At 48.4% G+C, this 15,985-nt stretch overlaps 1 protein-coding gene across 2 annotated transcripts in view; it reads right to left on the reverse strand.

Moving 5' to 3' along the window:
* L (zinc finger protein Lobe) overlaps positions 1-15,985 on the reverse strand; it is a 92,308-nt gene that overhangs the window by 59,167 nt on the left and 17,156 nt on the right. For both annotated transcript variants that reach the window (XM_076824813.1, XM_076824812.1), the window contains exon 4: positions 152-223. In XM_076824813.1, coding sequence (XP_076680928.1) covers positions 152-223 — 72 coding nt within the window. The remainder of the gene's footprint in view (positions 1-151; positions 224-15,985) is intronic.

A 15,985-nucleotide genomic window follows, 5' to 3' on the forward strand; every position in this document is an offset into this window, starting at 1 on the left:
CGTTGGGGGTTTTCGAGATTTTTATGGGTCACGGGACTGCTTAAGAATCCCGACGTTGGTCTCTTTGAGGCCGACCTGCCTCGATCGAGTTCAGAAGAGATGCACGTACGCTTGCTGGTTGGAAAAGGTGTGTGAAAACGTTCAGACTCACCGCTGTCGAGGCTGTTCTGGTTCTCCAGGTCTGGACCCTGCGCGGACGACGGCCTGCCATCTTGTAGGTACTCTGGAACAGGAGGAAGGTTTACGTTAGTGCGATGAATGGATATTGCGAGATAATGGGAGAAAAATAAACCTATGCTTCCTACGAAATTAAGGGGCTAGACTCTACGCGATAGTAATAAACATTGTGTAAAAGGAAAAATTTGTACTTGCTTTCATCTCCTTCTAATTAATTCGCAAAAAAAAAACGCTTGTTCCTCGAGCGATTTAGGTCCCCTTAATATTCCTACTATTTCCCTTATTCCAAGGTCCCGTGCTAAATAAGTGATCGACGAGTGATGAAAGAGCGCGAAGGGTTAAGTTTGCCAGCTGTTCGCAGATTTAGCTGCATCCCAGTCTGCGTGCGTTCCCGATTCAAAAACCTCGGACCCACTCGACCTGCCCGATACATTTTCCAGAGCAATACCGTTCCCGTCACTTTTTATCAGCCCAGCCCAGAAATCCACGGGCGTAATTCCAGAGAGGTAGCAGCCTAATGGGGGTCACCATTGAAATTTCATGGGATTTCGGGCGATCGAGCAGAACGAAGTCAGATACAGGGTCCAGGGCCAGCGCGCGCTCGACCCCTTTGCCGCGCGGATGCGTATAATACGAGAAAGGGGTGGAAAAGAGCCGTGGCGATCCCACGGGAGCCATACCCCGGTGATATTGGCTCCCATAGCCCATTCCTGAGCGTAGGAGGCCCCGAACCAGCCGCCTCCTGGGCCGAGGTCCGAGGGAAACTGGCCGAAATTCAAATTTCCCACCGGGCGTATGGCGTAACTTTGAGCGTAACTCGCGGCAAACAACCGCAAATGCCCGCCTCGTGCTCGCGATCACAGTTTTTCCGCTACACGTGTATCGATCACCGCCGCTAAGCGCTTCCGCGGGCAACTTCTTACAGCTCGGTGGCGAGTTTACCTCTGCGAGGGACCCAGAACCTAAGCGTGGAAGCGGTGGACATTGCAGAGCTCCGCTCTGTGCAACGCTTGATAAGAATTTGAGAGACCTCGGGGATTCAGAGCTTGCAGGGGAATTGAGGAGGCGCAGCTCCATCGTTACAAACTTCAAGTAAATTAGAAAACACTGTTTATAAAATTATTCCTCTGATTTAATATCAAAGAGAGAACAAACGATGTGGAATTTTTTTTTATATATATATATCACACGTCGTAACTCAAAAACTGTCGAAAATGGAGCTGCACCCCTCTTGCTGGAAGCTCCTCAATTATTTATTCCCTAGCCCTTTGGATTCCAGCGAGGAAAAGTTTCGAAGACAGGCAGGATACCTTAGAAGGCACCCCCAAGTGCAGGTTGGGTTAATTGTTTATCCGAGTGCGTGAATAATTCATTGATAAGACGTCGAGAAGACGCGCGGAGGGCGAAAGACGGTAAGTAGCAGGGCTAGGAAAGGCTGGTCGGAATTATCATCGCTCATAAGTCACCGGCCGTGAACATTGCGCGGTGCAGTTGGTGGTTTCCAGAGAAGAGATAACTCGTATAAATAACCCGGAAGTCCGCGGTGTACAATAGTCTTTTTTTACGAGTATGACTTTTGGGAGTTCCAAGGCCGCGCTTGGGACACTGTTGGTAATCAGTTTCTCGTTGGTACCGAAATATAGCGCGTCAACGAGGGGGTGGAAGGGCTGGAAAAACGCGTCTCACTTGCTGGAATTTTAGATTTCCCTTTTGGAGGCGTTTCCTGATGGGAATCGAGCCCTTGGCACGGAGTTCTACTCAAATTCTTCGCACTACTCTTTTGCCAGAGGGAAAACAGAAATTTGAACTAATTTGAATTTTAAGGGGGAATCCTACGTTATGGGCTAAAAACATAGCAAAGTTTAGGAATTTTTTTTTAAGAAACTAGCATTTCGATTCATCTGAAATGTGAACCATGCTTTTATGCATCCTTGAAGAAGTTGCAGGTTTTTTTTTATTCATTTTTAATAATAAATATAGGAGTTATGTGTCACGCCGCGCAAAACATATGTAGCTTCACTTTGATGAACCAGAATACCGCTAACAAGTAAGTCCTATAGGTACTTCTTTTGTTACATAAGAAAATCCTCGCAAAATTGGATAACAAAAATTAAATATTCAGACATTCCAGTTTGAAAACTCTCCACAATCCTCAATATTTTTTTTTGTTTTTTGATGGTTCGTCAATTTCAAACTACATGTGTATAAAATAAAACGCCGTTTCATTTTTTTGTTCCAACGGGCGGCGAATTTTGCGCGGCGTGATGGTCGAACATGCATAACACGCAAACCTGCAGCTTCCTCAAAGATGCATCAAAACATGGTCCAAATTTCACACGAATCCAAACGCTGGTTCCTAAAAAAAAAAATCCCAAATCTTGCTATGTTTTTAACCGAAAGAATAGGATTCTCCCCTTAACTATAGCCTGTACAAGATTTCTGAATGCGTAATAAATATTCCATAATCCCAGAAGCCAAAGACTGCATGACTTTCATTATCTGTAGTCAGTAAGCGAGAGTTGTGGAGAAATCCTCGGCAGTAAGCGACCCCCAATGACGGTTTATTTTTCGATCGAAGACCCACCTGATCAGGGTACAGTGCATGTCCAGGCGACCCATCGAAAAACGTTTCCAGCTCGACATCCGCCTAACACAATCACTGCCACCTGATTCCCCTAAAGAACAGCAGCCCTCGCAGTCAGTAAACCCGAACCTGGTTCCCCTAACCCCATAAACAACCAGCTCAACCGTACAGAAAAGCCCGAATAAACTCCTCCAATCATCCATTTGCCACTGTCCACCCTACAGTGGTCTACGATTCCTCAGTACCCTGGCAACAATTTCAATGAGCCACATTTTCCGAACCTGATACCCCGAAATCCTCTGGCTCTCAATTTACTACGCTTCCTCCAACTTTTTCCTTCGCGAATTTCCACGGAGAAGCACTTCAGCGCGCAGAGCCCTTCCCAGCGACCCCGCGACCCGAAATTTCCTCCTCCAGCGGCGACGCATCGCCCATTGAAGATTCAAAAGGCACCGCTAGGGTTAAACTCTTCAGCTCGCCCCTGTCGTTAGTCGTTGCGATTCTCGTCTAGGCGAGGGGGTGGGTGCGCGGTACGTATGAATTTCGACATCGCCACTCGAAGCTGTTGGGAAGCGGTTTTGGTTTTGTATTAGCATGTAACTCCGGCAGGAGTTGAAGTTGCGATGGCTTGTGGGTGGCTGGGCGAACGTAGGGAGGGTAATTACCTCCTTGGGGAGTGCTCCCCTCCCTCGACTCGCCACCCACCCACCCTCTCGTGGTGTAGCCTGGTATAGCCCCAGCACGGGTACAGAGGCTTCCCACTGCTCCCAGTGGTCCCGCGGGAACAGCCCAGTGGCTCTCATTCCGCCGGTGCTCATTCGACCCAAATTGGATTTCACCAGCGCGCGCGCGAACACCTCCACCGCCGATGGAATTTCTTTCGCCAGGGCGGCAAGCGTTTCGATTATGCGAACCCCTTCAAGGGTGCTCCGGGAACCTGTGCCTCACTGGGCCACCTTCGATCTCCAAGAGACACGAGGATTCGGAGTAGGACGCTGATTGTACGAGGGACGTTATAACCTTCGCTTTTAATTAATGGAAGCCTTGACGGATGAGTTACGAGCAACCGACTTATTCGCGATGCTCGGTGTAGATGCGACGAGGATTAGTTACACCGCGAGGGGACTACGAACCGTTCAGGCCATCGCTGGACATTCATTAGTAAAATACTCCATTCGAAATTGACCGCGGGTCTCCGTCAGGCCTAATAACCGACTTGCCCCGTTTAATTGCCGCGACACCCGCGCCTTAAGTAATTCCAGGCTGATGACCGTCGCGAGGCAGCCCGCTGACGAGTCCACTCCAAGGAGGCTCGAATTAAACGTCAGAAAACGTCGGGTGGATATTATAAAATTGCTATTTTTAATCGCGGATTCTGACGCGAACGTCGGATAGCTACCCCCGAAGGCGCGGCGATATCGCGGCAGAGGAAAATCCAATTGGACCAGCCGGGGGGTCGCGCGAACGCTGAGCCTCCATCAAGAATTCACGCGTTGTTTAATACGTATCGCGGGATCCGCGCGCCAAGTCCTTTCGCAAACAGTTTCGCTCCTCGGGGCCAGGAAACAAAAAAACGGGCAGAAGCGTGGAGAGCGAGCGAGCGCTGATAGGCCAAATCTAAAATCGATACCGGAAACCACGAAAACCGCGCTCGCCCCCGCGTAATCCGGCCCCGAATCTGATTTTAATCGTTGCTTGCCCCCTCGATCAAGGTGTCACCGTCCGTGTACCTTCGCCGATGGTATCCACGATTTTCCGCGGGCGAAATGGCCACCAGCAATTCAATTAACCTCCGCGAGCCGCCGATACGCATCTACGCTTAATACGATTTTAATTAACGTCCGCGGGTGACGTTCTTTGGCCGCGGAGGTGGGAGCCGTTTCTTGGGCGATCCTGATCGCGTTAGTTCGCCTCGAGCTAACTTCCAGGCGAATTTGGCGGAACTTGGAGGTGAATTCGGTGGAGGAATCGGGGTCGAACAGGGAGGACTGATTGGGTTGGACGTAATTTAGGATTTCACCGTCTGTGGTCAGTGCCGGGGTTGGTCAGTTTTCTGCAGCGTAGAAGAACTTGGCGAAAGGTCAAGAATCGGTGTAGCGGGGTTCGAGTGGCATGGTTGATTTTAAGTTGGAGTGTACTTGTGATAGAAAATCTTCTGTTTAACGCGCAGTCATCTTTCTGCATTCTGCGAGACACCAAAACTTTCTCTACGACTCTAGAACAATTTCCTATAAAGTTCTCAATGACCCTCCAATTCCCTACCCTCACAATTTACCTAACCATTATCCATACAAATCCACAAAATTTGTAATATCTCCCACACCCTTAAGGGAACTAGGCAGTCGTTTTCCGTGAAAAAAAAAAACAGTTTCTTTGTAATGCATTTGTAAAAATATGATGGTTAATCCAGATATACCCTTTTACTCAATGTTTATTATCGTCATAGAGATTGAAAAAAAGTTGGTATGAAATATATATGTGCTTTAAAAACGGCGGTGCTAACTGGTAAACATTTTAACGTTCTACCGTGGTTTTCAGGTAATATTCGTCTTAAAAAGAGACGTAATCCAATTTCAAGGTGTGATTCTCGTTCGTGACCCAAACAAGCTTCTCGCTTGTCTGTTCCCCAGATCGCTCGAGTTGCAGCGGCACACCCGGTACAGTGTCATCGGCACACGCCAGCCTTAAGGGCAGCGCGGTATCCTCGCGGGAGCAGCACAAACAATAGCAATAGGTTTGGCCAGAGCCACCCTTCGAGCAGCCTTCAACGTCCTACGACCATGCCCTGCGCCAGTATCCTTCGACCTTCCCACCCTAGCGTCCGCTCAAGAGAAGAAGCAGGCCAAGCTGAGGGCGAACGAAGGAGAGGAAAAGAGTATACCTCGGGGAAAACTTTAATTTCTTTCCGAGAAAGATGGCTGTTCCTTGTACTTCGCTGCCGCCCAAGGAGCCGCTCTGTCCATGTGCCACGGGCACACGTCCCCCGACGTGTGTGTACACGATCGGTGGGCCTGTGCACGTGGGATACGGACACCGATGGGCTCCGTTGGAATTAATTTGGCCGGATGTCCCTGCTGGGACGCCTCCTCGCAGACCGTTTGCTCGCCGCCACTTTTCCAAACCAGACACCCCTGTGTCCCTCCGAAAACCAACTTCATCCGAGGTGTCCAGCGTGGCGAGCTGCGGAGTTCCTGGTGCGTGCAGCTTTCTTCGGATGGTCAGTGGAATCCGGAGGCCCTGAATCTTAGATGGGAGCACGCACGATTGGCCATCGAGATTACCTAGCTCCTAGACCCTCGGTGCAGGAAGATTCGAGCTCCTCCGAAGCTCTGAAGGAGCTCGGGATTATCGAAAACTCTGCGCCAGCTTGCTCGGAATCCTCTGTAGCAGGTGCCGAGGATTTTTCTACCAGTCGATTAGCTCGATGCGAACGAGATAGGTGCTAAGGAACATCTTTAGATGAAAATGTGGCGGGACCAATCAGCCGAAATTACTGACGGCCCAATGTGCCGCGGCTATCGATCGAGGTCATAGTTCACGACGCGAGATGAACCATAAAGCGGCGCACACACCTGCGTATCGTAAACATAACGCCACGAGGCCATAAGCTCTCGCCCCCAGCATCCACCCTCCATCACACCCTGACGTAGCCAATTAGTCGAGGAATTAGCCTGACTCCGACCTCGAAATTATTGCGCCAACCGTGCGTGCCTCCTCGCATGGCCGCTGGTCAAAGGGTTTTGTATAAATTCCACGCCCTTTGCCGAGGAAAACTCTTCGTCGAACCCATTCGACTGGGTCCTACACTCCCCCGTTAGTAATTCGAGACGGATTTCGAAACGTTGTTCCACGAACTAGACGAACGAATCAGATCTTCAGAATTCGCGCACGAGTCACAGAAATCCTCCGGTTTAGCGGCGGAAAGCTTTCGTTAGCTAACGCTTGGCGCGGAGGAGGCTGGTGGAAGGGAAAGCGCCAGCGTACACGTATCTCGGGAAGTTCTCGAGCCCCCGACAGTTCTTCAGGTGGCAGTCAAAGAAGTAGGATGGAATACCACCTGTTATTCGCGGCGCAAACGAATGAGAAAGCCTGGAGGAAGTTCGCCGGGCCCGCTAATAACTCGACGGCGGCGGTGCTCGTTGTCGGGGCGCTTTACTAGCCGCGGTAAAACTTGGTAACTCGAGGAGATAAAGGTAGCGCGAGTCAGTGTCCCGAGGCCATGCCAACGATCCTCCTAGATCGCCCCCGTATCTCCTCGGTCTCATCTTTTGCTCCGCGATCTCGTCTTCCAGCCAGCTCAGCGGGCTTTGTCCAGGACGCGCTGGGAAATTGTCCCCGCCACGGTCGCGCGTTTTTTCCATCGCCGACTATCAAGCTGGAAACCCTCGCAGCCATCCGTAATTTCCGTGTATTAACGCCCAACGAGATGGACCACCTTGCAGCGCTGCCTTTTAATCTATACCGACGCTTCTTGCTCGCCTCGGACTCGCGTTCAGAAAATGGCAGGATGAAGGAAATTGCATTTGTCCTGATGGTCCTTGCTGCTTTATTTGCTGCGAGGTTTTTGCTGGGCGCGCCCCTCTTGGAGCTTGCGAGCTTTATTTGTTGTGGAAAGTCGATGGTGTCTTTATGAATCGGATGGTGTGCGAAAGAGGAAAAGTTCTTAATACATCTATCTTCCTTTTTTAATTTTCTATGCTCCCTGCTTAACTGTAGCATCGAAGAGTCGCCAAACCCAAGGAAACGTCGATTGTACTTTAATATTTTAATGTCGGACACCACAAACGTAGCGCGGTGGAGGGGGGCGAGTTGATTGGAGCAGCCAAAGGAAGAAATTGCGTTCTGTCGGTGAATGATGTTCTAGAATACGGTATTAAGCTGCTATCGAAATGTGACAGAGTGTCTGGGGACTGAGGGGGCCGGCAGCACGAGCCAACTTAACTTTCGTGCGAACATAGAGGTATCAGGTGCTAACTTTATGCTAATCTTTCTCTCCTTGGGCTGTAACGCTGCTCCGTAGTACAAGAGAACCACGGCGTTTCCGCCACCCTTTCGAGTTTTTCGCGCTGTACTCTGTAAAGGTCTCATCGGACTATCGATCATCACCTCGACCAAATGAACCTCGGTGAAACTCAACTACCGTCGAATCACCGCTAATTGTAACACGAAATTCTAACTGAATAAGTAAAGAAATTTCCATCTGAAACGTACGTATAATATATTCCTACTCGCACGCCCGCATCTTCACTTCTGCCCATGGTATCCTTACGCAGACATGTCCAATTGACACGATCCACGCGTTAAATTCGAATCGACCAGCGAACAGCACCCAGCGCGGCAGCTAGGCTTCCATCATTTAATAAACAGATGCACGGCGTGCAAACGCTAATCTGCCGTACATCCTTCGGAACCGCGAGCGCTGCATCCGGCTGCAGTTGCAGCCGCGGGTGCACCGCTCCACCGCTGCGAGTACAATCGTATTAGATACGAGCGGGGAATAGCGGCGCCGCGCCGGGAGAGCGAGTTTATAATGACGGAACGAGAAGGTCTAGTCGCTCGAGACCGTATCACATTTTGCCCGCGTGTCGGCTAGCTGCTGCCGGCTGTTGCTCGTCTCCGCGCTTGTCGAACAGGCTGCACACTAGTGCACGCGCGTCAACGCCAACTGTATTAGAAGCTAGGAATCAAACATGCAATTTAACTTCCATCTACGTATTAGTACAGACGGAAAAACCCACGAAACGAGTGCGTCGAGTTTCAGTAATTAGCGGCAGAACCAGAACTCCAGTATGCCAGTCACGTTTGCCAAAAACAGTATACCAGTTAAGGGTTAAGGACGCGACGCGGAGATCCCTGGATTAGAAAAAAAAAATTAGAAACAGCTCACAAAGCTACCATCGTATAAATCAGTAGAAATAATCGACGAAGGGAGTTTCCTTGAAATATTCGTCCCAAGTTGAGTGATCAGAGTCAGTATAGTACAAGCTTAATCCCTCAAGCGACCGAGACGCCTGCGCACCGTGTGACAAACACGCGTCCCAAGAAATTTGAAGCAGGCAGGCTCGTCTAAACCCCGATCCGTACACCACCGGCGTATTCCCGCGCTCCATCGAACGCGGCGCATCGGCGGGAAATGAAAAAAGTTACGAATTACACGATCATAGTGGAAGCTTGAACAAAGGGGGTTACGCGAGCGGAGGCGTGCAATTACGAGGGCGCAATCCGAGCTGCAGCAGGATGACGAAGAAAATAATTACGTCGGGCCCGTGGAAATATTAAAAAACCATGCAATTTTTGCGCCAGGCATTTTTCCGCGCGGGAGCCGGTCGAATAACGCGAGCCTTGATTTATAATTCGCGCGGCGTATAAGTTCGCGGATGCTCCCACCGCAACCGGCGCGGAGCTCCTCGCATGTTTATTCGCAAGCGCGTTTAGTGAATGCCCCTCGGAAGAAGCACGGGCTTGCTTGTTGATCTACAGGGTGCTAAGTGGATCACGATTCTGAGGGATCGACGAATCGATTTCGTTGGGATTTGCAAATGCGCCGCGTCACAGATGCATCTCTAAGTCATCGAGCTTCGGAGATGCACTTCTAGCTTCTTGAAACTTTTGCGGGGAGCACAGAAACCCTCTTGTGGATTCCTGATACCCTAAGTTTCTTTCAAGTCTAAGTGTTCGAGGTGGTGAATGAGAATGTATCTTCGAATGAGCTTTGCTGTGCTACTGACAAGCGAACATCCCGGACGCGGAAATTAAAAAAAAAACTGAAACTTTTTGTGAATATGTAGATAATTTCCTCCTGATTATAATGCAATTTTTGTTTGCTGCCCAAATTCACTCTAAGGGGGTGTAATTGACCCCTGAAATTCCGGTTATTTTCTGACTTTGTGTTATAACTCGTAAACTGTAAAATATTTTTTACTAAATGATAGATCTAATTAAAAGAAGTAACTTTTGTCTTGAAACTTTTTTTCTATCTCTTATAGATCGCGAATTATAACACAAAATCGGAAAATAGCCGCATTTTCAGGGGGTAATTTCACCCCCTTCGAATGAATTTGGGCAACAAACAAAAAGTGCGTTGTAATCAGGAGGAAATTCCCTACGTATTCACAAAGTTTCAGAATTTTTTAAATTTTCGGCTTCGAGATGTTTCCTTGTGAGTTCTCGATGACGATTATTTAAGACGTTGAGCTTTTGATAAGACACTTATTAATTTCTTGCCAGCTTCAAAGACTCGCAGAAACAAACATTGCCAAATCCCCGTACAAATTAATGGCACACTTCCATTGACAAAGCTGCGTGCACTATTCATTAATACGTGTGCAAACGGCTGGCTGCGTAAACAGTGTTCGATACATCGACATTCCTGTTTACCCGCAGGCAAAGCGCAAGAGCCCGAGGATACGGGCGCACCCTGGTCGCAGTAGAATGAGGAAAGCGTGATCAGACACCTCGAGTAGAACGCTAGCTATAGGAATTCGACTATTCCTCCTAATAAACTCGATTGGAAGAAACTTTGAAATTTTACAGCTCGTAAACACTCTGACCCCAAAGTACCCCCAAAACCACAATAAAGCTCCCTCTTCGCGCGATAACCCAAAATACAACGAACCAAACTCTGGCCTCAGTTAAGGGGTCAGTCTACTTCGATCGGCCGAAACATTAAGCTACTTTAAACCCTTCGTTGACACAGCTCCTTTTTCGATCAATCTTGACATACCTGGGTGGCTCACACCCAGAAAATTTTTGAACGACTGCCATTCTCATCTAAAGAATCCAATTATTATGGAAAAAATCATGGATCAATTTCAACGTCTCTAGAATGTATTCCAATAGTTTTTTCATTGAAATTTTATCGCAGTTTTTGTAAAAAAAAATCTAGACTACCAAATGTCAAAAAGAACGAAGAGTATTTTTAAAAAATTGTAGATTTTACAAATTTCAATATTAGAAGCTAACAATCTACAGAGTTATTGTTGGGATATAATACTTCGAGAGAAAAAATAGTTTGTACGTCGGCTTTGGAAGAAAACTATATATATTGCATATAGAAGATACAAAGCGTGAAAATCAGCTTATGGGTGGCTGAGACCCAGAGTGTCAACGAAGGGTTAAAGATTTTTTTCTCAGTAAATGTATCACATAATGAAATAAATCTTTTTGGTATTTATAAAGCTATTTTTATATTATAAAAAAAAGTTTATTATATTATATATATTATATAAAAAAATTTACTGGGAAAAAATCTTGAAAAATAGCTTAATTTTTCGGCCGACCAAAGTGGACTGGCCCCTTAAGATCGCCCTAAACCGAAACACTCAACAATTCAGAGCACTGGAAACTCTCAGTCACCCAGAACTCCCCCAGCATCCGAGGCACCACCCAAAGTTCCGTGGCACGGGATCGCTGGGAGCGATTCGAGGCGTTTTCAGCCCATCGCTGGCAGCACAGGTGCATCTGCACCACTGCTAAGCGCACGTAACGTCCACACGCAAGGGTGTACGTGGCACGTTCGCCGATCCGGCTTGTGTAAGTGCTGGGAACGGGAGGATCAGGAAGGGGGGGAGGGGAGGAGAGGAGAGACCTAGAGTCGGTCCCAGGGGATACGTAGAGCCATGGCACGGCCCGAGGCAGCTCGTCACCTGGGACAGCCTTATATCGGCGGGTACAGTCGCACCGAGAAAGTGCCATTGTACCTAAAGCCGTTTTCCTTGCTCTTGATCAAGAGCCATTCGAGAACAACCGCGGTTCGTGACTCGGGATGTTCTCTCGCGGAGGATCCACGCTGATAGATAATGTCCTGGAGGGATCAAGGGGTGCGTATTAACGGGGGACCTGCTACACTGCCGCATCTGATGGGAGCAAAGGGGTATCCGCGCGAGCTCCCTTAGAATTCACTGGGCGAGGCGAGGTGGAGTTTTGGTAATTCTATCTTCGGTACTTAGGAAGATAGAGAACGGTCGATTGAGTTTTTTTTTTAAAGATCCTCAAATATGGAGAATATTTTCGAAAATAGTTAAATAGTAAAATGTTAAAATCGAGTGCACTCGATCAACGGGCGACCAGAATTAGAAGTGTATCGCGTATCGAGCCACGAGGATCGACCGAGTCCTCCAAGAAACTTTGAAGCGAGGTCGATAATCCTCGAACGAGGTATTCGAAACGCGCGAGGCATCAGAGAGCAGCTCGAAATTGCCTCACCTGTAACATCCGCCACGCGTTCGCCTACGATTCACAACGCTTCGAGTAATCGATCAAAAACGCCGACGAACGTCCACGGGGTAAGGGAAGCCGAAATTCCTCGGCTTTTGGAAGTGGCCCAAAACAGCCCTGCACGGAGGATCCAGCGAGAGCGCGGACCATGGAAGGGAAGCTTCATTAGCGGTTGCGATGCCGAGTGCGGGGGCGACGGGGGGTGAGAATCGCGGTCGGAGGAGGAGGAAGGAGGACGAGGCCAGGAGGCAAGGGGAGAGAGAGAGGCTGCGAAGGAGAAAAGTCCACAGAGGACGGGAAGAGGGAAAACGAAATCGAAAGAAACAGAAGGACGGCAGAGTACACGAAGGGAGCAAGAGGGAGAGACGGGGAGGAGGGTGGAAAGTGCGAAGAGGCAGCGGGGCCAGATCCCTCGGGACTCTGTGCTCTCCTCTGGCGCTGCCAGCACTCGGGAACGCGAAAGAGGAGAGCCGAGGAGGGAGTGCGCGGGGGGTGGCAGGAGGGAGAACTAATCAGCTCGACGCATGCGCACTGGGCTGCTCTCGCGGTCCCTCGGGATTCCCCTGGCATTCCCCATAATATACCCTCGCCCAACTCCCTCCTCATCCACCTCCACCTCCTCCTCCCTTGACGCCCTCTTTACCTCCGCGTCCTCTCTTCCTCCTGCTCCTCTTGGATCCTACGTCGCAACTACACTCGCTACAGGACTTTCTAGCTTCCCACCGGCGAGATGGATCTCCCTTCCGCTCCTTCTCCGAGTTTTCGACTTTTCGAATTTTCCAATTCCCCAATTTCCCCGATTTCCCGTCACCTGTTATTAACGCAAGACCTAGGGGGTTGCTGGTTCAATGGAGCACGTGCTTCTAGTATTTTATAATTTTTTTAGAGCGACGTTTTGAGTAAATCGAAGGGGAAAGTTTGTATCGTAAAGAAGACGAGGGTGTTCTTACTTATGGATGTTACTTAATAGATCAGACCAGACGCTGCTTCCCAAACGGCTTTCGCATAATCTTCCCGCGGCCCTCTCGCTTTTCGTCACCCACCATCAGGTCGGAGGACCTCCCGACTTCTCCCAGTGGGAGCCAGGATCCCCCATTTTCTTAATGCCAGAGATTTCAATCCGTCACGAGGTCGACGCGACATCTTTCGCTTCGACAATTTTCGGATACTCCAGAGCGTAGGTCTCCAAAGCGTTTGCCTCCTCTAGTTCCCCCCGCAATTATCCACTTCACCCCTCGTCAACTCGAATTCCACCCGAACGAGTCCCTTCTAACAATGTGAAGCAGCGACGGAAGAGCCTCTTTCCTCCGAAAAGGAAATTTTAATCCCGTCCTCAGCCAGGTTACAACAATTTCGTCACGAGCCTTCCAATTACCGACGCGCGATAATTGTTCCTCGCCGTCTGTGGCCGCGGCAGAGGTAACCAATTGACAATCGAGTAAATCGACGAAAGGCAGCGAGCCAGCCAGACGAGATCAGTGAACGAGCCACAATCGAACGACCTCCCTCGATCTCCGGTATCGTTCCCAAGCAACACAGCTTCCTATTCAGCTAGCTAAGCGGGGGTTGCTGGATCATTTGTCGCGCGCGAGGCGTCGCTAATTCCTAATTGGCCATGCTCGGTCTGACGGGGAAAAAACTGGGGGAGAAAAGAGAGGGAACCGGGGGACGTGGCTGTTGTTCGAATAATCGAGACCCAACGGGGTTGACTCGCGGCGAAAACAACCCTTTCTCGCGGGCAAAAGCTAGCAAAGCGCAGAAGCCACCCCCTCGGATTCTTCCCGCGGCAGAGTCCCTGTGTAAGGCGTTAACCTGCCCCCGTCGCAGGATCCCGCCGAGCCAATATTCCCAAAGACAATGATGATACATCTGCGATGAGCATCTTTGACGTACCTGGTTATGCTGCTAATCATTTGCGTGAGGGATGCAGTTTGCGTGGTACGGATAAGGAAGTGGAGACGGATTACCGTCTCTACATTCTCTTTAGAAATTATTGGATGTACCCTAAGATTCCTAAAAACAGTGTAACCCCTTGGAAAACCTTGGGAGGCCCTTCAGCCTCCCAAAGAGTCCCAGGGACCTGGATAACAAAAATTGAAAAGTCCTCGCAGGAAACGCTATAAGTTCCCCGGACCAAAAACCTTCCGAGCACCGCCCCCGCTGCCACCCACAACCCCATCGCGAGTAAGACATTCGAGTTCCGTTTAAGCCAGCGACGCGTGCTCATAAAACTCGCCGAAAGGCTCGCGGTATTTTCGAGAAGCCTCGTATAATCTCGCCTAACGACTCCGGCGCCGATCCTCCGGCCAATAAAATTCTCGCGGCCGATCGTTACGTAACCGGGGGGTGGGCCAGGAAAGATTCGCGTTTTCTTCCCTCCCCGGCGGATCCGACTTTTATCTGTTCCACCCTGTACAGGCCGATTATTATTTCAGGTTAGCTTTCGCCAAGTGTACTCGCTCGCGCTCGCGTGTGCGCTTTATACTCCAAGGTAAAACCGGCTTGGAGGAGCTCGAAACGAGGTTGTATCCCCGAGGAGGCGACCGACTCCCGCGGGAGATGCCTCGATGCCTTCATCTCCGCTCCTCCCCTCCCTCCGCGCAACCCTCATCGCCTGTTCCCCCGGCTCGCCTGAAAACATCCAGGCTCCTTCGTTTCTTTAATACATGGCCCTCGCCAGCGCTGCTCATTACCTCGGAATAAAATGACGCAACGCTGCCTGCTCCGCTGTGACCGTTTATTAACCCTAACATGGCGGCCGATACCTGGGCGTAAGGTGTTCGCGGTGGTGTGGGTGCCGGGGCATTTGAGGATTCCGGGTTGCTGCTGTGACGAATTTGTTTTACAAGGTCGGGTGGGGGGTTTTTAGGTTAAGGTCTTTCTCATGTAAGAAGAAATAAATAATGTTAAATCAATCTCCCACCGTTTTGCATGATTTTTTGACGCCCCCGCTTGAATTAATCTCCAGGGCCATTTGCAATGATTAAATATTTTTCTACAAAAATTTTTATTTAATAATGATTTTTTTGTGAAAATAGACACATTCATCTGGATTACATTTCGTGACCCCAGAGTTTACCGCTGGAAAAATATCTCTATTGGTTTTAAATGTATCCATTTGTATGAAATATATCTGACGTAACACAGCTGTAACTTGGTAACAATGCAACGTGATAGATGCAAAGGATTTCAGCTAATGGCTGACAAACGATAGTCAGCTGTTAAATTCAGGAGCGGACTGTCATGGGTCAGTATTAGAACTTGCTCGCTTCCTTTTTATGTGCTTCCCCAAAATTCGATTGCAATCACTCTCTGATTACATACACGATTCATTCTTATTTATCTAGCGTTTCATTCCTACTTTTGCAAGTTGCACACCTCTGTGTGCTTCACTTCCAATATATATTACTCGTTATTATTATATTTGAACATTACTGAATTAGTGTAATTTAAAGTTAAAAACATTCAATTCGCACAATTATTATTGCAAATAAAAAATTGCAGCAAAATAGTATATTTCTCCTGACTTGCACCTGCGTTTGTGCAAAAAAATATCAATTTTTCAAAGGGTCGGATGCGGTCGGATATGAATAATTGAATTTTGTGAAATTGAATCTATCCAGAATTATGAGGTATGCTTGAATTTACGGACAAATACGAACAATTCTTTTAATTTAGAAAAATACGAAAATGGTAACAAAAAATCTTAATTTGGCAATAGAATATAAGTGTTTATATTTTTCATCACAAGAAAAAGACTAACTAAAACTATTCCAATGTGTAAAAGCTGATCATTTTCTAAAAATGGAAATCTAAAATTTTTTTAAGAATATTTAACCGAGGAAGCCCAGAACGCCCGAAATAATGATTTTAAAAACTACTGCGAATTATACGCAAAAAGAGCAGCCGAAAAATGACAAATCAAGATGTTCTAAATAATTTATTAATAAGCCCCGATCCATATATATGGAAATCAACATGAAGGGACTCTTCAAGTCCCATTATTAA

This window comes from Andrena cerasifolii, chromosome 12, assembly GCF_050908995.1.
Source record: "Andrena cerasifolii isolate SP2316 chromosome 12, iyAndCera1_principal, whole genome shotgun sequence".
Lineage (NCBI taxonomy): Eukaryota > Metazoa > Arthropoda > Insecta > Hymenoptera > Andrenidae > Andrena > Andrena cerasifolii.